Source organism: Pelobates fuscus, chromosome 2 (genome assembly GCF_036172605.1).
Source record: "Pelobates fuscus isolate aPelFus1 chromosome 2, aPelFus1.pri, whole genome shotgun sequence".
In the NCBI taxonomy this organism is placed as follows: domain Eukaryota; kingdom Metazoa; phylum Chordata; class Amphibia; order Anura; family Pelobatidae; genus Pelobates; species Pelobates fuscus.
This window is the reverse complement of record NC_086318.1, coordinates 392965319-392989682: the sequence shown is the minus strand read 5'-3', so window position 1 is coordinate 392989682 and position 24364 is coordinate 392965319. Positions and strand designations below refer to the sequence as shown.

The 24364-nt window shown below is 42.2% G+C and overlaps 1 protein-coding gene across 2 annotated transcripts in view; it reads left to right on the top strand.

The window, feature by feature from the left end:
* Nucleotides 1–24364, top strand: part of KCNK2 (potassium two pore domain channel subfamily K member 2) — a 200527-nt gene that overhangs the window by 72193 nt on the left and 103970 nt on the right. For both annotated transcript variants that reach the window (XM_063443837.1, XM_063443838.1), the window contains exon 3: nucleotides 11698–11815. In XM_063443837.1, the coding sequence (XP_063299907.1) occupies nucleotides 11698–11815 (118 nt within the window). The remainder of the gene's footprint in view (nucleotides 1–11697; nucleotides 11816–24364) is intronic.

The window sequence follows — 24364 nt, the reverse complement described above, 5'->3', positions numbered from 1 at the left end:
GTCACCTTGTACCAGGTTTAAGTACAGGATACTTTATGCCAGCCTTTGTGGCACCCAGGCTATGCATGTGCACATAAAGGGGATTATTAAGGCTGTACAGTTGGAGGAGGCTGGATCATTTTCTTATCACAGGGCCTGATAGCATTTTAACTGGGTATTAACTACCACTTTCTGTGACTCAAATGTGACAGTGTGTGCCACAGCTGTCCAGAGAGTGCAGCTCAGTAAAGCCAAGACCAATATGAACTAGAGGAGAGCAATCCAAAGTATTCATCCAGAGCAGCTTAGTTATTGGGGCCCACCAGGGCTGGATTAAGAGCCCATTGGGCCTGGTGCTGACAATTATGATGGGCCTAATTATAGAAAACACTAAACCAGTTATACCTCCCATGCGTCATGTACCTGGTGGAGGTAGTGCTGGGGGGAAACATCCAGGATATAACTATCAGAAAACACACACCCTGTGCTAATCTCTTGCTTTCATCTTTCAAGTAAATCCATACCCTCTAACAGCAGTATCCGGTGTAGCAGGATTTCAGTGGACGGGGTAAAAGGGTGGGCCACTGACGTGAATCACGTAACCAGAACCGCCCAAAGGGATAAACATGCCCAAAAAGGGGGAGTGTCTGCACGAAGAATTAGATAGTCAGCCTGGTTTGAATACACGTCAGAATGCCTGCCAATCATGCAGAATGACCAACCAAGGGCATACTGTGCAGGCAGCACCCTGAGCTTGTCATAAATGCGTCTACTGATGCGCTAGCTCCATACTTTCTAAGGACTGTTCCATAGCACTCACTGGTTCACTCCTGTCCTTGCCTTCTTATTAGCAGGGAGAAGCTCCTGTTATACAGTCTGGGACAGAGGAAATGTGTATGTAGTGAGTGTAGAAGAAAGGGAACATGCCACAGTGTTAGAGAGACTAAAGCAGCAAGATCATTTGCATAGTGCGCAAAGTCAGCTTTATCTTAAGTAATTTAATTGCCAGCCAGTCCACACCAGTTTTGTTCCCCTAAATCCCCCTAAAGATTCCATACTTTTACTAGAGCATGTAAAGAGAAGTAAAAAATAATATATTTTTTTTTAAATCTTTATTTATGCAGTGACGTAAGGTGCGGCATAAAAAAGTAAATGTGGGCTTATGCAAGAGCCAATTCACAATGCGTGTAAATCCGACATGTTATTACAGAAAGGAAGTTGTGGTTAGTTTGAATGCACATCATGTCAAGCATTACTGTCTAACTTTGACACATAAACAGGAAAGTAACATAAACATAACTAATAATAATAACCGTGTTCCATTCCAGTTGTGTTTTGAGTTTATTGCGGAACTGTGCTATAAGTGAGCATCCCTGTCTAGCCCAGGTGTTGTGTATGGAACCTGACAAATGTGAAGTTATCTTCCCTCCATCCCCAAACCAGGGTCATCCATTCTTCCCCGTTCCCTGAGAGCCAACCGCCGGGACTCTTCGGATGGCTTACGCTCCGGCCGCCGGTCGGCCGCCCCTGGGAGGGCCCACAAGGCTGTGACCCAGCGGGTCGTTCGCATCTCCCTCCCTAACCCTCCAGATTTCCGCCACCCCAGGAGAGTGGTTGTAGTGGTGATGATGGTGTCCCCAAAGACTTTGACTCTGTTACCCTAGTATTTGTGTGTGGGATGTTTCAGATGGAGACTTTCTCCTGTGCAGTTGTCAGGCTGGGTGTACCCGTAATGGTGTTTCCCCCATGTGGTACGGGTCTGTGTCATGAGTGGCCTGCACCTCAGAAGGAAGCAGTGCTGCAGTACCTGACTGCGGTCCACTATTATTAGTTTGTGATGCCGGTGGGTTGGGGTCCCTCCCCTCACCTCCCCGATTCTCCCCAGGGCTGGAGTGTAAAAGTGATTTATTTAGTCTTAGTTCTGGCATTTACCTGTTAATGGTAATTTTCCTCCCATAGCTCCCAGACCCTCCGGAAGGTGCTGGTTGTGTTCCGGACCTGTGCTGTTAACTTGTCCATTAGATAGTTATCCCTAAGTTTGGTAAGTACTAAGGACATCAGGGGCAGCTTTACATTTGTCCAGTTCTGTGCCATTGCCCTACGTGACACTAGGTTGATTGAGTAATTCTTGTTCATATTTGTTTAGCTCGTCTAGGGGTTTGGAGAGTAGGCAGCCCCATGGGTTCCGTGTTAATTTTCTTTGTAAGATTTGTGAGCTCAAGTCCACCACTTGTTTCCATAAATCTGCTCTTGGGCACTGCCACCACATGTGAATGTAGCTTCCCTTCCCCCCACGCAGGTGCCAGCACATGTCTGTGGGACTCAGTTTCATGTGGCATTGCTTAACTGGTGTTGTGTACCACCTAAACAGTGTTTTGTGACATTGCTCTTGCAGTGTCACACACAAGGATATTTTAGAACAGGCCTCCCATATGTCCTGCCAATTGATCCCTTCCAACACCTCCCCAAGGTCTGCCTCCCATTGATCTGTGTATCACAGGTCTCCCCATTCCCAGGATTCTCAGCTAATATGTTGGTATAGTGTTGTGATTAAGTGCGATTGGGTGGTCTCTTTGAAACAAAGTTTCTGCTTTGTGCGCGAAGTCCCTAAGCTGTAGGTTGCGAAAATAGTCCATTGACTGGAGTGTGGGCTAAGGACTTCAGGTGCCCGTATGTGACCACAGAGTTATTAACATATAGGTGGAAATATTTTTGGAGGCCCGTTGCCTTATTCCCCCGAAAATCTCTTGCCCTCATCCCAGGTGGGAATGTCCTGTTTCTTAAGACAGGTGTCATCGGGGAGGGGACACCCCCCAGGGCATATTTTTGCACAGTTTAGTCCCATATTTGTATGGAGTTCATTATGACTTGGCAAGTGGTCCTCAAAAGGGCTCTTTAGGTTTTTGGGGCCCAAAAAAAGAATTGGGGCAGGTCCGCTCCCATGAGTAAGGATTCAATAACCACCCACCTTCTTGCTCTGGGGGGTGTGCCAATGTACTATTTGTGCTAGTTGCACTGCTAGATAGTAGTGGTAAAGGTGAGGAGCCCCAAGCCCACTGTATCTATAGGTCGGTATAAAAGGCTGCGAGCCAGCCTAGGCTGTTTTTTTCCGCCATATGAAGGTGTCAATCGCCTTTTGTAAGTTAGCTAGGTCCCCCTTAGTGACTCTTATTGGTAGCGCCTGGAATAAAAACAATAATCTAGAAAGGACATACATTTTTATGGAGTGTAGGCATCCTATCCATGAGATGGGTTTATCTATCCATCTCTCTTAATCACCTGTCAGAGCACTCTGAAACGAGGTGTATAATTGCTGCGAAAGACTGAAGCTGGATTAGCTGTGAGGCGAACCCCTAGATAGGTGAATGCCTCTGTTTTAAACTTATGTTTGTATTGCTGTTGGAAAGTTGCCATGTCCTGGGTCGAGAGATGGAAGAGCATAGCCACTGATTTAGTTAGGTTAACTTTGTATCCTGCCACATCACCGTACAGGGTTTACAATCTTTCAAGTTTGGTCATGGTTCGTATAGGGTCAGTGATGGTGATAAGCATGTCATCGGTGTAGGCCGACGCTCTCAGGATCCTATCCTGACAACTAAGTTTGTTTCCTTTTTTTCTGTTTCTTTAAAAACAAGTTCCAGCTCTCCACCACAAGTGGCCTCCCTAATTCACCTAGATCAACCTCACCTGCCTGAACTAATGAGATTGCTACAAAAGGCTACACCCTGCTCAAGACAGGGCCTTTACAATTAAGTTGATGTTCATCCTGAAAGACTTCTGTTCCTGGCTCCTGTAATATGACTGACTTGTTACCATCCTGCTGGAAGCAATCCTGGTTTACTCTATTAAGCTTAGTTACTTCCAACCTGAATTTCATTATCTACCTTTCGTTACCAACCTGCTCCATTACCAACCTGAACTGCTTTACAACCCTGCTTTATCCAGACAACCAGCTTTAAACCAACCTACTCCAAATCAGCCTAACCTACGCTTCTAGCCCAACCTACGCTTCCTTCAAAGAGGGGGCTGATTCACTAAAGTTCTGCTTTACCTATTATCCTGAAACCTTCTTGTTCTGTTTTACTTGTCTTACTATTTAACCTATATTTCCACCAATACCGTTATTATTATTTACAAACATCCTGTTTATAATGTATATAGGGCATAGTGCCTAAACCTCTGTTTCTCTTATTTTCCTTTTCCCTATAATTTCATTTATAGGATTTTCTGTTTCTTTATTATGTCCAAAATCACCAATAAAGCCTCTAATGTTAACTCTGGCCAAAGTCTCTTACATGACCTGCTCAAGATCCCGACAGACACTTTGAATTGGTGCTTCGCGATCTCCACCCCTGTGATAAGCCCTCATAAGTGGCTCAAGTGTGAGCACAAAGAGGAGCGGGGAGAGTGGGCACTCTTATCTAGTCCCATTAGTCAAGACAAATATGGGCAGTGGAGCTAACGTCACCAGTGTTTGCGCCCTTACATCTGCATATAAAGCTTTATGAATGATTGTAGGAAATGCATTCTAGTGATCTGTACAAACAGAAATGGCCATTTGACATGGTCGAATGCCTTCTCTGCATCTAAAGATAGAGCCAGAGAATGCACCCCCGACTCTGCCATGTGCCACAGCAGATCCGCCCCCAACCTGGTATTCTCGTAAAGTTGTCTGCCCGGAATGAAGCCCACCTGGTCAGGGTGTATAAGGCGTGGTAGTATAGGGTTGAGTCTGGCCGCTAACTTTTTTGCGAAGATTTTCAAATCAGAAGTGATCAGGAAGATGGGTCTATAGTTTGAGGGCAATGTGTGATCTCTGTCAGGTTTCGGCAGTAAGATTGATTATGTTCGCCGTGGCCATGTCTTTATCTGGTGTGTCAACTTCCATAAAGTGGTTGCATAGCTTTTGTATGTGAGGTGTTATCTCCAGTCTGAATTTCCTGTAATGACCCATGTGGTAGCCATCAGGACATGGTGCCTTATTGCTTTTGAGGGCTGTAATAGCCATCTCTAACTCCTCTTTTGTAATTGGTGCCCCTAGCTCCCCTTTAAGGTTTGTCAGGAATGAGTTAATGTGCGTTATATATCCTACATTATCTAGGTTGTTTTGTGGTGAGTGGTTATACAGTGCTATGAAATATTTATCGTCTGTGGTGTGTTGGCGAGGTTGTTAGTGGCAGTGCATATTTTAGTGATAGGTTTGGCGCCAGGCCTAGGTCGGAGTGTTTTAGCTAGTAAAGTGTCCATCCTATTTGCCTTTTCGTAGAAGTGTCGCCTTGTCCACACCAGGGAGCGGGCCACCTCCTCCAGTACTAATTCTTTAAAATAATGTCTGAGTGCTGTGAGTTCTGCCAGTTTGTGTGGTGTTGGATTGGCTTTGTGTTGATGTTCTGCTTTACATAGGGCCGATTGGTACTCCAGGAGGAGTTTGGTCTTTTCTCGCTTTTTAAGAGTGGCTATTTTGATTAAATGGCCCCTAAGGACCGTCTTGTGGGCAGCACATAGCGCTGTTGGCATGGAACGTCTGTTCTTGGAAGGCTCTTTGAATACATTTGGGCTGCACCATTTGGCACTTATTACTAAGTTGCGCTTTGTGGATTTATATTTTGCATGCTGTTGGGGTTACAGCAGCTTATACACAATAGCTGCACTAGGTTAAACTATTTTGCTTTCTGGTATTGTGCTATACCACACTCCTAGATCATATTTTTGCTTTGAACTAGAGGAGAGAGGAGATTAATGTACTTTAAGAGAGTTCTAAAGTAATGGCTTTTCAACTGAGTTTGCAAAAATAATCAATTACTTCACATCTCTAACCTCTTGAAATTGTTGTACAAGTTAAAGTTAACATGACTTTTGCTAGCTGCATATCCATTCATCTACCTGCTTATTCTTATTTTTAAGAATTCACTCTTGTTCATCCAATTTATGTTAAAGTGGTTTTTTTCCGTTTAAAGTTGATATAATAATTCTTGTTGTGCAATTGTGATTGTGCTACTGGGATGGAATAATTGACTGAAATCAGTCCTTATTAAGGTGACCTCTGAAGACACATCTGTTAATCAAAATGTTTTAAACAAACTACATCATGAAAATTATTTAATCATAGGGGGACTGGAAAATGTCCATGTCCGCATTGACAAGGACAATTGTTCTAAAATGCCTTAAACTGTTTTTTTGAGAGCCGTAATGTATTCATGTTAGAATTTTCCTTCTGATGCTTCCTACAATTACCCTTGCTTTGACTTGTAACACACATGCTGCTACTGTGTAGATACATTGTCAGAGTTTGTTGCCAGTGTGTAGATACATTGTCACTGTTTGTTGCTGGTATGTATATGCATTGTCACTATTTTTGCTGGTGTGTAGATACATTGTCACTATTTTCGCTGGTATGTAGATACATTGTCACTATTTGTTGCCGGTGTGTAGATACATTGTCACTATTTGTTGCCGGTATGTGGATACATTGTCACTATTTGTTGCCGGTATGTGGATACATTGTCACTATTTCTGCTGGTGTGTAGATACATTGTCACTATTTCTTTTGCTGGTGTGTAGATACATTGTCACTATTTGTTGCTGGTATGTAGGTACATTGTCACTATTTGTTGCTGGTGTGTAGGTACATTGTCTTTATTTGTTGCCGGTGTGTAGATACATTGTCACTATTTAGGCAGGTGAGATAGCTCAATGAACTAATGCATCATCAGTAGAATCTCTTCAACCCTTTGGGGTTGCAGGTTTAAATCCTGGCAGGGTTGATTCAGCCCTTCATCCTTCTGAGGTAGATAAAATGAGTACAATTAAATTTGGTAATAGCAGCATCCATGGATGTTGGGCAAAATAACATACCCAGGATGCACTTGGAGACCAGAGTAATCTGAACCAGAGTAACCTGGTTAAAACATTTTTTTATTATTGTTGCAGTTGTGTAGATACATTGTCACTGTTTGTTGCCCATGTGCGGATACACTGCCATTATTGTTTAGACCAGTGTTCTCCAACCCAGTCCTCATGGCCCACCAACAATCCAGTATTTATATATTTCCCTGTTTTATTCCAATGGAAATACTGACAAAACCTGGACTGTTGGTGGGCCATGAGGACTGGGTTGGGAAACACTGATTTAGATAGTTACCCTTGATGACGGTTTCCCTCTGGATGTGCAACATGTTTGTATACCTTTACATTTATCATGGGAGCCATTTATCTGAGCATCTTGGGGACCTGTATGTATTAGTCATCCCAGGGATAGGCCAAGCATTTCAATTATCCAAATAAAGAGGAATAATAATGCTCAAACAGAATGCAAGACATTAAAAAATCAATCACACATACTGCCATCACTTGCACACAAATACTCAGTGTCTGCTAAGTTCTGCACCAACTGTCCCATTAAGGTCTAAAACTTGGAGGTATGTGAGAATGATTTATTTTTTTAAATCTACAGGATCTTCTATTAAAAATGAAGTCTTCTATCCACTATTAACCACACTTACATATGTATCCTAAATTAACTGGCGGGTGTTTCCACCTTGTATTAGAACTGTGCATTTGTTTTTGGTCAAATTGCAATTTGTCTAACTTGAAGACAATCAGCAGGTTGTCTGAATTCCGTAACTCCGAATCACCATAGAGGCATGTAACCGAACAAAAGTCTTGTGCAGTGAACAAGGATATTTGTTTGATTTGTGATACAGAGTTCTGGCCAGGGCACCAAAAAAGAGATGATTTGGTGGGAAAAATAGATGATTGATAGCCAGGGAACAGCCATTCAATGTTCATTTTCTTCACAGTTCAATTGAGAAGTAACAAGCAGAGGGAAAAAGGAGGAGAAGTATATAAAAAAATATGTATTCATATATAATAAATGTCATACGTGTATAAATATAGATTTTTAAAAAATATATTTAGATTATGTACAGGGCTCACAATTCCCACTAGCCATTGGCAAGTTACAATTTATTCATGGTAAGTAGACTTTCACCCTTGGTAGGTATGCTATAGCTTGCAGTTATATAGCATCGAGTTATAGTGTCTTTTTCTTTATGTTGTTTTGGTGTTTTTTTATATTTATAGGATATATGAGATTTTCTAGTTGAATTAGAGCAGTTTTCCCTGAATATGTCTATAATACATTTTCACGCATCTATTAATACATTTGAAATAACTGAACCCAAATACATTCTGATACATTTTGCAGTCTCCCTCGGCATTCTGCTAATACTAAACCGTCACATGTAATCTCCATTATTCTTGGTAAGGTAATGATGGCTTATGCCACAATACAAACATAATACAAGGTTACAGAAAACACACTATGTAATTGGAGTCAATTATTTACCTGGAATAAAGAAAATGCTTCAAGGGTAATTAAAGGAAGTTAACTGGAGAACTTTTATATATCTGTAAAAAAAAATCTCAGAATAATTACTGCCTTCTCTACACAGGCATTCAAAGCACCATAACCACTGCAGTGTGCTGTTGTGGCTATGATGTCACCAGTCGCCTGGTGCCGTCCCACTGTACGGAGTTAAATCATGTTGAATGGCTCGATGCTTACCTGGGATTTTGTTTCTAATTATTCACAGAATCAGCCTTTGGGTATCACAAGAATTTCATGACAAAGACAGCCTTTAGTAATGGCATGTAAATGTAAAAAAAAAAAATTAAACTCAGTGTTTATCTGCATATTCAGCATTGCATTTTGAGAGAGGCTAAGAATGATGGCAGTTTAAACCCTCCAGATGCTCCAGCAACTGTAACATTAAAATTGACTTCCAACAACAAAAACTAAAATATTGTCATTTAATAATTATAGCAGCCTAGCAATGCCCAATGCCAGCTTCAGACCCATCAACATGTGGTGCTTCCTTCCAGTTACAGTAAAATTCCTACATGGGCATTGCACTGACTGTAATGATACCCGGCTCAGGCTAAACTCTTTATTGAATCATTTGTAGAAAAGACAAAGGTCCCAGAATCAGGTCCGTGACATTACTCTTTTCGGTGCACTTTGTTCAAAAGCATCATCGCAATTTGTTACTGTATCTGCCTGTCATGTCTACATCTAAAATCCTGTCAGTTTTTAGAGTGAAGCCCTCATGTTGCCTGGCAACCTATAAGGAATACGTTATCATTTGCATTTGATGTCACAGAGTGCAGTCAGAAGTCTCTGCTAATGACAATGATAGAGTATTATTTTGTCTTTCGGTTCTATATAGCATCTGCATATTAAGTGCAATAGGACTATTGTCCTGTTTGCAGTTAAAGGGACACTATAGTCACAAAAACAACTTCAGCTTAATAAAGCAGTTTTTGTGTATAGAGCATTCCCCTGAAGTCTCACTGCTCAATTCACTGCCATTTAGGAGTTAAATCACATTTGTTTCTGTCCATGCAGCCCTAGCGACACCTCCCCTGGCTTCAACCAGATGTTAATTAGCTTTAGAAGTTTTTATCTACTGCTCTGTAAATTGAACTTTAATCACACACAGGTGGATCTGCAAGTTGCAAGATATTATCACAGCAGGGGATAAAAATTCTAAGTGAAACAGAATGTGCAATAAAGGAAGTAAAAACCATTAGATTACACTTTACAGGAAGTGTTTAGGAAGGCTGTGTAGTGGAGCTGCAATCCTGAGACTGAATATCTCCGCCAACATCCTCTCGCGCTGAAATAAAGCGCTTCTTAGTGAATATAGCCAATTCTCTCAGTAACTGGACGACACACAGTTCTGGGAGTACAACTGATTTTTATTGAGCTTTTATTCACAGACCCAAGCATGGAATCTCTATTCAGTTCACACAGTACGCGCCCAGGCGCCTCTGTGTCTGGGAGATAATTGAGTTGCTGACCGCTAAACTAATTATCTCCCGCATAGAGAGCGTCCAACATGCAAAACATAAAGACACCCCAAAATACAGTTAAAGCACACAGGAACCCCACATGTCAAAGATCCCAGGATAGCTCTTGTCTGAGCGCCCACATTGTCCAAATAGCCCCCGGATACATTAAGACATTTTTTAATCGTCACTGGGGTAAAGTTTTGAACGGTCACACATGTTGTCGAAGCCTAAAATAGTTTCAGAGCTAAAGTGGTCTTGGCTGGTCTAATATCGTGAGTTCCTTTGGTCAAATAAATGGTAACAATTGTTCCTCATAGTCCCTAGTATCTTTCCTCCAATTAGCGCTCTCCTGGCTGGTCGGTAAAGTTGGAAACACAAGGAGTAAAAGTGACCAGGGATGTGAGGGAAGAGTGACTGATTTCAGTTCCAGAGCGAGGATGGCTAAGTGCTGCTTGGGCCGTTCGGTTACAGCTTGTTGCCGAATGGCCGTCAAGGAGAGAGCACTTCGGATGAATTCAGGAGAGGGAAAGTATAGAGCAAGGGGAACACAATTCATTCTGGAAAATGAAGGGCATACTGGCAACCGAATAGGGATAGGACAGGGTCTGCCACAGGCTGTGTAATTCACATACAGGGAGGTATGACTATTGTACATAAACAAAGTGATTGAACTCCTATATGGCAGATAATTGAGCAGTGAGACGGCAGGGGCATTATCTATACACAAAAACTGCCCCAATAAGCTAAAATTGCTTCAATAAGCTAAAATTGCTTCAGTGACTATTGTGTCCCTTTAATGTCATAATCACTGTACAGGTATGGTAGTCTGTTAAGCTACTTTATGTAAATATCCAACTGGAATTTTGTAGCCAAAATTAGCAATTTAGGGAGTGGGGCACAATCTCACATGCTGCTGCAATATTTTGCCATGGACCAATGTCTGGATCCCAGCAAGTTAGAAATATTATATTATGGCTGCTTAGCTACTCAGAAACCATGTGCAACGTGACCTTATCTGGTATTGAAAAATCTATGCTATGGTATTTCTCCTTTTCATTTCATTTCATGTACGAATATATCACAAAACTCTATAGTAATATGTGGTTTACAGGAATTAATACTGGTGGGAATATAATTAATAAGACTTTTTTATCTACATTTTGGTAAGTCAAAACACTTTTTAATGAGATAAATAAATAAATAAAACAAAACAAAAGTAGAACTGTGTACTGAGCAGACTGTGGGCTTTGTTTTGTTGTGACCATTGCTGAATGGAGGAATTTTTCTAAGTCTATTGTAATTTATATTTTACAATGTGTTTTCCTATTTACTACGAAATTCAGTGTTCAGTGAATAAACCTCTTGGTACAAGCTTATGAAATGAACCTGTAACATATGGCGGGCAGTAGCTAATTATAAATACTCACGTTCTCCCTTCGTAACACTGCCATTTTAGGCTGTGATGCTTCTGTAGCTCCTGGAGGCTTCATCTGTGAGGAACCATTGTCACTATTGTCTGAGAGTACATAATGGGGTCTATAGAAGATCCTGCAAAATCCTGGGATCTTGCACAGGTAATCTTGCAGTTGTACAATAAAGTTACCATAGGCATCTACCAGGCATAACTTAAGATGATGCCTGTCCCCACCAGCTGTCGTGATCAAAGGGAAAGGGCGGGTGGCGATGGAATGTATAGCATAGCATGCGTTTTCTCCTGGAATCCTCCAAGCGAGCTCTAAGTGGCAGACTACAGGTAAATTGTAGTCAACAATATATGAAGTTAGCCATTAGTAACAGAAGTTTTGTGGTTGTATTTTACAATGTATCATGTTCTAACAGTGTCTCTTTCTCTATGTGAAATTACAGCATGTGATGGCAGCAGTCAATGCAGGGATCATACCTGTAGGAAATGGCACCAGTCAAAATAGCCATTGGGACATGGGCAGCTCTTTTTTCTTTGCGGGAACTGTTATCACTACAATAGGTAGGACCTTATTTTGTATTATTCCAATTCTTTATACTTGTCAACGTCATTTGTAATATTCTGCTGTGATAATATATGCTGTGCCTTTTGCTCCCTGTATCTTCAGCCTTTTCAAATCTTTCTATTTTATTTTTCTCCTTTTTCTTCAAGTTCTTTTTTTTTCTTCAGTTCTTCTCCTTTCTTAGTATTTTACCATATTCCAAGTATTTCACACCCACATGATTTAAAACATTGTAACTAGTTTTATGATAGACTTTGTACTTAATGGAACAACCCAGACAGGAGCTTCGCATAACTCGCATCAGATAGGACATCATGCAATTAAAAATCCTGACTGATTTGCATGATTACATCTGTTTTATTTTGAGCTGGATGCTGCTCTCCTTTTCCACATTCCCCACGTTTGAAAATCCTGCAGTTCTACAATTTAACATGTCTTCTTTCCCTTACCTGTAAGAAAGAAGTGACTCCATTGTTAGTCACGTTAGTAAGTGTTAAGGAAGACGACAAGACAGCTCGAAGAACTAATGTCTCAGTCCCACAAAATGTCAAATAACTATTTAATCAGTTGGTTTAATTTCTAAAATAAGAGTGAAATTGCTATAGGTGTTAAGTACACACTCCCAAGACTATTGCAAGAAAACGGGACTGTCTGGGTAATCATTAAGGGGCATAACCCCTGATAAAACAAACCAAATAGAAATCTAACTCCCAAGGAGATGGAGTTAAATCTCCAGAGATTACCACTAGTATAAAAAACACTTTTTTTTTTAACAATACAATAGCAATACAATTAGAGATAATTCAATTACAGTCTTCTCCTGCCTTAAAGGAACACTATAGTCACCTAAATTACTTTAGCTAAATAAAGCAGTTTTAGTGTATAGATCATTCCCCTGCAATTTCACGGCTCAATTCACTGTCATTTAGTAGTTAAATCACTTTGTTTCTGTTTATGCAGCCCTAGCCACACCTCCCCTGGCTATGATTGACAGAGCCTGCATGAAAAAAAAAAACTGGTTTCACTTTCAAACAGATGTACCGTATTTATCGGCGCATAACACGCACCGGCGTATAACACGCACCTCATTTTCAGAAGGAAATTCCAGGAAATTCCCCCCCCTCCCATAGTATTCCCCCCCCTCATCCCATAGTGTTCTCCCCCCCTCCCATAGTATTCTCCCCCCCTCCCATAGTGTTCCCCCCTCATCCCATAGTGTCCCCCTCCTTTCCATAGTATTCTTCCCCCCTCCCATAGTATTCTCCCCTCCCTCCCATAGTATTCCCCCCCTCATCCCATAGTGTTCCCCCCCTTTCCATTGTATTCCCCCCTCATCCCATAGTGTTCCCCCCTTTCCATAGTATTCTCCCCCCCTCCCATAGTATTATCCCCCCTCCCATAATATTCCCCCCTCATCCCATAGTGTTCCCCCCTTTCCATAGTATTCTTCCCCCCCTCCCATAGTATTCCCCCCCTCATCCCATAGTGTTCCCCCCCTTTCCATAGTATTCTTCCCCCCCTCCCATAGTATTCTCCCCCCTCCCATGGTGTTCCCCCCCTTTCCATAGTATTCTTCCCCCCCTCCCATAGTGTTCCCCCCTCATCCCATAGTGTTCCCCCCTTTCCATAGTATTCTTCCCCCCTCCCATAGTATTCTCCACCCCCTCCCATAGTGTTCTCCCCCCCTCCCATAGTATTCTCCACCCGCTCCCATAGTGTTCCCCCCTCATCCCATAGTGTTCCCCCCCTTTCCATAGTATTCTCCCCCCCTTTCCATAGTATTCTCCCCCCCTCCCATAGTATTCTCCACCCCCTCCCATAGTGTCCCCTCCCCTCCCATAGTATTCTTCACCCCCTCCCATAGTGTTCCCCCCCCCCCATAGTGTCCCCTAGTGCACCTTCCCTCTTGTCCCATAATTACTTACCTGTCTTGAAGCGTGGGCCGGCTTCACAGCGCGCACCGCGGTACTGGAACTTCAACTTCAATAGTGTGCACACTTCCTTTCAGTCCCGCCGGAAACCGGAACCTGAAATTGAAGTTCCAGTACCGCGGTGCGCGCTGAACACCGGCCCACGCTTCAAGACAGGTAAGTAATTATGGGATATCGGTGTATATCCATCATTTTCCCCGTATTTTCAGGGAGAAAAAGTGCGTGTTATACGCCGATAAATACGGTAATTTACCTAAAATAATTGTATCTCAATCTCTAAATTTAACTTTAATCACATACAGGAGGCTCTTGCAGGGTCTAGCAAGCTATTAACATAGCAGGGGATAAGAAAATCTTAATTAAACAGAACTTGCAATAAAGAAAGCCTAAATAGGGCTCTCTTTACAGGAAGTGTTTATGGAAGGCTGTGCAAGTCACATGCAGGGAGGTGTGACTAGGGTTCATAAACAAAGGGATTTAACTCCTAAATGGCAGAGGATTGAGCAGTGAGGCTGCAGGGGCATGTCTATACAACAAAACTGCTTCATTAAGCTAAAGTTGTTCAGGTGACTATAGTGTCCCTTTAAGTTGCTGTTATCCTTGAAGACATATCTTCACTTAAATCGTGATATGAACGTTAATCTAAAATTCATTCATATACAGAGTAACTTGTCATATGTATGATATCAAGCCTAGTATTTCTAAATAGGAATTTCCTCCTGTGCTGCTAGGTTTCCAATAAAGGAGTGTGGGATTGGTACTATAACCACTTTAGTGGTTTGGAATATACCACAACTGAGGACCACAGGTGCTGTTTAATTGTTTGTTTACTCAGGAGGCCCCCTAGTGTGCTAATACAACTACTAGTATCTAAGCCCATATAGCTCAGTATCTAATGTGTCTCAATATAAGGAGTTGCTGTTATCCTTAAAGACATATCCTCTGTTAAATTGTGATATGAACTTAATTCTAAAATGTATTTATCTACAGAGTAACTTGTCATATATATGATATCAAGCTTCGTACTCTTTATAAGAATTCCCTCCTATTTTAATTCACATTTATTCACTTTTCATTTTTTTCACATCATTTATAATTGTATATTTTTTTACGATAGTGTATATGTAGAAGTGGTGTCAAGTTATTACTAATAAAGACTATAATCGAATGATCTCTAATTGTATCACTACTGTATTGTTAAAATAAGTGTTTTTATACTAGTGGTAATCTCTGGAGATTTATCTCCATCTCTCTGGGAGTTGGATCTCTATTTAGTTTGTTTGTTTGTTTTAATTTCTAAAACTCTTTGCTCCACACAATTTCCTGAGTGTGATCAATGGGAAGCAGCTGGCCCAGAAAAGGAATGATGGCACAATTATGTTTTGAGCACCTTCAAAAAAAGCATTCCTATAATATATACAGGAAGAAACTCAGAAAGACCATATTGTTATGCCAACCGGGCATCATTTATGTGTTCCTCACCAGGTTTCCCCCTTCCCCCTTGTTTTGGTGGACCCACACATCTTGAGGTGATCAATGATTATGCCCTAGGCCATAGCGACTTTTCTCCCCATTAATGTTTCTTTCACGTTGATATTTTTTACTTACTTCCTTGCTCCTCACCCTCTTTCCCCGACATTCCGCCTCTCATCATTTTAATTTCTTTAAATTCTATTATTTTCCAACATAGCTATCTTCTATGGAGTACTTGGCTGGCTCATTTAAACGAAGCCTCCATACTATGGGTTTTACACAATAAATAAAATTACTATAGTAACATACCCTTTGATTTGAAAGGTGTCATATTATTGTTTATTGTATAATGTGCCCTGCTTACTTTATATGTCTAATCAGATAACTGCTGTGTTTTCTTAATACTATGGTACTATGCTATATCTATATATTTAAACCTATGTGAAGAAAGCCCCTTGAAAAAAATGCATTCTTATTATATACAAGGGAAGAGTAGAATACATTAATATTGTATTATTTTCTTTTACCTGTTTTTATTGAAATTAAATTGGCAATTTTCTAAGCAGCACTGGTGTTTTTTGGCAAACGCTATAGAATATGAAATAAGTTATGAGTTATGTGATGCTGAACTTTGTTGTTGGTGTAGAAACTTGGCCACTAGTGGCCAAAAAGTACATTACCATATATTGTAGAACTGCAATTCCCGTAAAACATTGCCGTACTTAAAGCTAGCTAAGAATCCTGGTAGTTGTAGTTCAACAACAATGGGCTATCTATCTGCACAGGGTAATTCTCTAGCCATTACATTTTGGTAGTCATAATACAACATCAGGTGCAGACTCAACATTTGATTTTTAGCCAAATACTTGCTGAGAATGTTGAAAACTAGGGAGCTATTGAATTTTCTCTTGATTGTGCTATAGATTCCTGTCTGAGAAATTAATGCTTTAAAAAAAGAAAATGATTAATAATGTGATAATGCAAGTGGGAGCTTTTCTCTAAAACTTTAATTATACAGGGAGTTATGCGCAAAACCTAACTGTGCTTTACAGTCTATTGTTTCCTACGTACAAATAATGTGAGGATTAGTGACAGCTAAATCTTCAGTCAGAATTAAGATTTGGATTTGTTGGCCATTTGCAACCTTGGCAAGAACACTAATGATTACGGTAATGATAATACATAAGCATTTTTTAAAGCTAAGTAAGATATTACAAACATTGTGTCTGATTTCTATGATAATGGCACACCTGGTAAGTGTATCTCCAATCTATGTGCGCTCATAAATGGGAAGCAGAATTCCTGAATAATTCACAGTATGGCCAAATAATGGTAGACATGTGTAATGCAGTATATATCGTCAACGTTCCACATGTATGTCATGCACACAGGTCCTTATGTTGGGCATGTTTTCCAACATTTAACATGGAAAAAACATGTATTTAGGGGTTGTGGGTGGAGGTATGACCAGAAGGTATGATTATACTGGGACCCTCTGTTATACACTTCTACACACTGAAAATGTTAAAGGGACATTCCAGGCACCCAGACCACTTCTGCTCATTGGAGTGGTCTGGGTGCCAACTCCCACTACCCTTAACCCTGCAACTGTAAATGTTGCAGTTTTCATCAACTGCAATATTTACCTTGCAGGGTTAACTCCTCCTCTAGTGGCTGTCTACTAGAAAGCCACTAGAGGGCATGTCCGGGTTTATAGCATGCATTTCGCTATGTGAAGACCTCCAGCGTCGCTGAAATCCGGGCGCCATCAACTTATTCTTTGTTGACTAATAAGTCTCCACTCCACCCTCCCTAATATAAAGGCTGTTCCATCTTTGAAACATTGTATCCCCTTTTGTCCAGCCCCCTAGTTCATGAGCGGTGGTCATGTTTCCCTTTCCCTAAGAGTTCAGGGGAATTTAGTAAAATTTTCTGACTTGCCTAGAATAATGAGACACTTTTCAACGAAATCACAATCCAAAATTAATGGATTATTTTACTGCCACAAACACAGCCGAAGCCAAAAAATATTTTTTATTAAATTGCAAGTTGAATGTTATGGGTAGCCAAGTGTATTGAAGATGACAATAGGTGACTGGTGTCTGCTTAGCCTATTATGATTCATATGATATGACTGAGACTATTTCTTGAAGGTACATCTAAATCAGGCATCTCCAAATATTCCCCCCACAAATATGTATGTGATGTGTTATTGATTTCACTTATGTTATAGTTTACATTGTTGTTGCGTTACTTGTTTGTCTTTAATTGTTTTTATTGATTAATGACACATTATTAATTTTAGTTAGCTGATGTTGCTTGTACACATTGTCAGATCAAGGGAAGTGTTTGTGATGTTTCTTTTGCTCATGCGTAAGCAAATATCTAGGGGTATTGGTTATTTGATAGAAGTGTGTTTTCATTACTTTTGAAGATGTTTGAGATATTGAATTCCCTTCTTTTCCAATGATCCAGTTAAATTGTTGATATTGCTGGTGGATTGTGATTGTCATGGCTTTACTATTTACTAATGTGAGAATTGTGGGAAATACAATGTGAATTCAAAGTGAATTTCATATTTAAGGCCAAATTAAGTGAACTGGAAGCATAGCTGACTGGGATATTTTTTCTATTTTGGCTACTTTGACTCTAAATTCGAATTCACTTTGGATTTCCCATAATTCTTAGTAAATAACTCTGCTAGCGTTTAATGTATGAAAAAGGACCATTTTCTACCGATTCAGTAATGGTAAATGTGTTGAAAAGTATCGGAAAACACAGGGTTGGGATTATTTCGTCAGCTGTTAACATACTGGCAATTATTGAATGTGAGATTGTAATTTAGCCCTTAATTGGATCTAAGGTTGACTATATCACAGATTCCTATTAAATTACACAATGTTATTGTATTTTCTAGTCCAAACGCAAATCCATAACTCTGAATTTATCTGATTGTGGTATAGATAAGAGGGGTGTGGGTATGGCCTGCAGCAGCCTGAGCTCAGTGGCAGCTTATCTGCAACCATATGGATAGTACTAGCCAGCTATTACAGCGGCTCTGTCACCATCAAGGGTCTTTGCATAATTTGTAAAGACTACTGACTGTGACTGCTCCTCTGGCTGAGGGGTGCAGGGAAAGATGACTTATACTCACCTGAACCTGTCCCTCTCATATGTTGCCTCTTCTTGTCAGTACTCTTCAGCTCCTGGTGCTTCAGCTGCCTGGAGCCGATGTCCGTGCTGTACTCTCGTTCATGCATGAAAGAACAACACTGAGGTTTATGTAGGATAGAAAGAGCTTTTTTTCAACAAGTGGGACTGCACACAATGAGAAGAGGGATATCCATTGATGCCTCACAAACGTGGGTGGCTACATACTCAATAAACACAAAGTATAGAATTGAAAGCTGTCCGGCCACTCAAAGGGTTCAATCCAAAGGCAAGTATTTGGTTTTTGGAAACAGATGCAACTTTACGGCCCCAGTAAAATTCCTAAACAGTCAATGTGTGTGTTTCATGGGGGTGTGACTGTGCTGCTTTAACTGACTGCACCTTTATAACGTGCCGGTTAGTACTGAAGGTATGTGTGTAACCCCCTGTTTAAATAGAGGGTATCTCGCCTAACGAAAGTGACCTGTCAGGTATGTTCCATCTGAACACTAATGTCCCTCACTGAAGGCAGGCAAATCCCAAACAATGGCTAAATTTAATTCCTGAAAGAGAAACTTGGGAAAATTAACTTTTCCAGCCTTTTGAGAGACATTTTACAAAATATATTCACTTTTTTTTCTGTATTTTTGAGAAATACCATTTGTAAAAAAACCAAAACCAAATAAATCAGTATTTTTCAAATTTTGATTTGTCTATTTTGAATGTGTTGTAGTAAACTATTCTCAGATATGAAGTGCTGACAATTTGTGCTTTAACGTTGAGATAATTGCAGGTATTGTGCTAGTAGTTAATTAGGCAACAGGCTAGGAACAGTTTGAAATTAGTGATGGTTTATTGGAGAAACTTCCTGCTGTTAAGTTTTGACTAGATGTATTGTTCTTCACCAGTCATATTACATCAATGTGTGATTTATTAACTGTGCTTGGCACAAACATTTTCTGGAATCTAATAATTACTAGGAGTGGTGATCTGTGCCATTTTGGCTACATTGTCATCTGTCCCAAGCCCTGTTTGTTTTGTAATTTACCATTTTGTTCTAAAACATTCTCATCTGCAGTTTTTGTTAGTTTTTCAGAAAGAAACTATTTTTAGTTAGGAGGCTATGCATCATGTCATTTCTCCTTCACTAGTCATATTACTTCTGTTTGTGATTAATTCACATTACGCAGCATGTCATCCTTTAGCGAACTTAAGATTACAGCAGACGTGGTTTCATTTATACTGTGATTTTAAACCAAATAATAATTTACTGCAAGTCTCATTTCAGTTTTTATATTTAATGTAAATTTGCCCTTTCTTCTTGGCAGCTTTTCTCCACTTGGTTTAGATTAGTTGGGTGGTACCTGTGATTTTGACTGGGCCAATGCAGGATATTCCTATCATTGTTCTTGAGCCATTCTAAAAGGGATTTTGCTTGGGATCATTGTCATTCTGTAAGTTGCACCTTTCTTAGCAGACTGAATATGGTATCCTCCCGTATTGCTCTGTATTTTGTTCCAGTCTTCCAATTCTCACAAGATTTCCATCCAGGCAATACTGCCGAAAAGCACCTAGACTGCAAGATCCTTCCTTTACCATACTTCACAACCATAAGCATGCGCAGCACATTGTATTAGGGTGTGCACCTAAGAATTCTTTCCCCATGCTACTTTTTATGTAAGTTGAATATTTATTAAAAGGGTCTGTGTGGTGAGACTGCGATTTCTGCACAAATGCACTAGGAAATATACACTCATATGTACACACACACTAAGATTCATACACACACTAAGACTCATGCACATACAGACAAATAAACACACACAGACCTATACCTTTTATCTTTATTTCATTTTCTTTTCACAGTGAAGTCCACTCAGCCGTCCTTTTCTTACCGCGAAAGAGAGCCTAAATGAACAATATAGGGTCAGGAACACAAACATGTATTCCTGATTAGTGATGTCCCGAACAGTTCGCTGGCGAATAGTTCCTGGCGAACATAGCTTGTTCGCGTTCGCCACGGATGGCGAACATATGCGATGTTCGGTCTGCCCCCTATTCGTCATCATTGAGTAAACTTTGACCCTGTACCTCACAGTCAGCAGACACATTCCAGCCAATCAGCAGCAGACCCTCCCTCCCAGACCCTCCCACCTCCTTGACAGCATACAATTTAGATTCATTCTGAAGCTGCATTATTTATTTTTTTTTATTATTTTTTTTTTTTTTTTTTTAGACAGAATTGTGTTATATTTGAGTATGCTAGGCTGAACGTGCGTATATTATGGCTAGTTGCACTGAGGGTATGAGTATATAGCAGTACATTGTTGTGAAAGATGGCTGTCATGTTTAGGGTGTAGCTTGCACATCAGAGGCGGCTCTCTAATTAGGTGGTTTAGGCGGCCGCCTAAGGCCTCGCGCTGGCTGGGGCCTCACGGTCCATAAACTGCCTGTGGGCAGACAGGAGGGGGCCCGGTGGCTTCCCCGGTATGCCGCCGGGTGCGAGGCCCCTCCTGGCTGCCCGGCCAGCCACCGCAGACACCGGTCGGTTGCCTCCACTCCCCAGGACGCTGGTTGCTGTAAGGTGGAGGGATCCACCATCACCTCCTCCTGGAAATCAGGCTGCCGTTGGGAAGAGAGACCGGTTGTCTCCTCTTTGGCTAAACAGCCTGGTCACTGGGGGCAGGACCGACCATCCTTGCCCCCTGTGCTGTATGTGCAGAGACCACGGTCCCATCTGCACAGTTGTGGGGCTTACTGTCTCCCCCGGTACATTAAGCTGCCGCTGGGGAGAGGGGGTAACCAGCTCCTCTCCCATACATACTTCCAGCCGCGGGGGAGGGAGACCGACTGTCTCTGCTCCCAATACAGAGTCCTGCTGCTGGGGAAAAGAGACTGGGCTCTCTATTCCCGGTAGGACACTCTGCCGCTGGGGAATGGAGACTGGGCTCCCAATTCCCTGTATATCACACTGCCGCTGGGGATCTGAGCCGACCGCCCAGCATCCCTGTAGCTCACCTTGCCGCTGGGAAGGGAGGACGCTGCTCTCCTCTCCCTGCAAGGTACACTGCTGCTGGGGGACAGGACCACTTGTCTCTGCCCCCTGTAACTCAGCCTGCCGCTGGGGAATGGAGCTTGGGCTCCCAATTCCCTGCAATACCGGTGGAGAGACCTTGGTCCCATCTCCACCTGCCGCCTGGGGTTCCTCCCAGTAAATTTCAACAATATTTTCCCAGCTGAATGGGTCTGGAACTGGATCTGTCACCTTGCTGTCCTGCTGAATCTTCTCAATGGAGTGGAAGAGACCTCGGTAGTCCTGCTCCAGTTCCCACTCCATGGTTGCTAGGTGAAGCAGGTCTTGCCCTACCTCATGGGGGTCATCCCAGTCATGCCTAGCCTCCCTTGTGTAGAAAATGTCCTGAAGTCTGGTCTGCGCAGGGCTCCCGAAGTCCGTCTCTGCAAAGGACTCCCATAACAAGCCAGGACCATCAAACTCCTCTCCCTCTGGCTTGTCATGCTCGGCTGTCCAGGGTATATACTGTGCCATATACCACCAGCGTGCCTGGTAGGCATCTTCCAGCCAAATCTCCTGCCATACTCGGAGCACCAATTCCTTCACCCATTCCTCCAGGGGCTGCTCTCCCAGGAAGGGCATCCGCAGGGCCACTTGCTTCTGCAACCGCTGCTCTTCACTGGGGAGACTCTCACCCCGCTGGTATTGTACATTATCCAGGGCCTGGTACCAGATGCTTTTCCTTAATGCATCCCGGCGATCCAGGTCCTCCTCCTCGTATAACACTGCTGGTTCCATTCTGTTGCTTTTAGAGTCACTGTACTGGGACATGCATTGCCCTCACTTGTAAATCCAAAGAAATGATGTTTCCTGTAGCTGTCCTTCTGGCTGTAGGAACGATCCCGCCGCTTGCCACCAATTGTAACGGACCGTTTCATCAGACAAGGGGTTAAAATCCATTTAGGCGATATGCCCCTTTCTGAGAGACAGGCACAGCTACTGAAGAACACCAAACTCCCAAACTGGATACAAAATAGCACTCCGAACTGGAACCTCACGAATAGCTGCTAGCAGACGAACAGGAAAAGCAGACAATCAGCTTACACTCCTGGCAATCAGTCTCTATCAGCATACAGTGAATCCCCCCAAGAACGAGACAAGGCTCCGTGTTGAGGGTCAAGCAGAGGTCTCAGGTCTGGAAAACCCAGCCTGCTTTTTATTACAGTTGTGCACATACAGGACACACCCAGGGGGAGACATAAAACAACCAATCAAGTAACAGTACAACCCACACATCCCCTCCCCTCAGATAAGCAATTAACATAATTATTACATACAGTAAAAAAACAGTTTCCACACATACTCGGTAACTTTAAAACCATACATCACATTCACATAAAAATACATATCCACAATCAATCCATTCAGGGGAACAACATATTAAAACAATGACATGAATCAGACCAGGGGTTCAAAAGTTAGTAAAGTATCTTTTAAAACCCCTGTCAGCATGGATAAATCTGGCTCACACAGGTTTTACAGAGGCCTCTATCCTGGAGACAATGGGGGGACGTAATCCAATTATCCAGGGATAGAGGCAGACTCCATTGAGCACATGGTTACACAAAGACAGTAAAACACTTTCAAATACATAAAGTTACTTTTTATACATAACACACAGACATGTAACATATCCCCAGATAGCTGGGATCTGAACGCACAAAACTACCGAATAGCGCGCAGATCCTATTCACACAGTTCAATTGCCATGGAGCTAAAGTCTTTCCCATAGTCTTTCATTATATGAATAGGCTCCATGGCATAGCTATCTGGGGGTATCACCGCTCACACAGGGCAAGTACCGAATGGCCCCACTGTGTTTAAAGGGCCAGAATGAGTGACATGCACTCTGTTAGGGCCGAATACGTTTTTTAAAAGGGCCCAATCTCCCAGGGACCATAATCACATGGCAAGAGGCTGGCAAGCAGTCCTCTCCAGGCCCAAGTGGCGAAGGGCACTTCGTCACACCCCCTCACCATCCTCACCACCCTCAGCATCACCCCCCACCCCAACCACCCGTAGCATCACCCCCTCACCATCCTCAGCATCACCCCCCACCCCCTCAGCTTCACCCCTCACCACCCTCAGCCTCACCCCCTCAGCCTCACCCCCTCACCACCCTCATCATCAACCCCCCTCCTTCTCACATCACCCCCTCCTTCTCACATCACATCACCCCCCTCACTCTCACATCACCCCCCTCACTTTCACATCACCCCCCTCACTTTCACATCACCCCCCTCACTCTCACATCACCCCCCTCACTCTCACATCACCCCCTCACTCTCACATCACCCCCCTCACTCTCACATCAACCCCCCCTCACTCTCACATCAACCCCCCTCACTATCACATCAACCCCCCCTCACTCTCACATCAACCCCCCTCCTTCTCACATCAACCCCCCTCCTTCTCACATCACCCCCGCTCACTCTCACCATTACCCCGCTCTCCCTCTCACCATCTGCCCCCTTTCCCTCTCACCATCACCCCCCTCACACCATCACCCGCCATACACACAACACACTTCAGTCTCAGACAAAAACGCAAACATGCTCACAGAGACATACATTCTCACACACAAGGATACTCTCTGTCATACACACTCTCAGGCACATACACAGGTAAACTGTGCATCAATGTGTATATGTGACACTTTTTTGTTAGTGGGGCCTCATGTTTGAGTTTCGCCTAAGGCCTCATAAAGTCTAGAGCACGTTATCAACTGTGTATTTATATCAGCAGCTCCACCACTAGTTATAAATCAAGTGTGAGTCGCCCCATGAGATGAGACTAGTGATAACATAATACATGAATGGTTAAGGTAAAGGCATGTAAGGAACTACGACAATAAACTCTTTAGGAGGTGAAATAATGACATGTTTAAACGCTTGCTACGTTACGATTAGTTAATGTGCAGA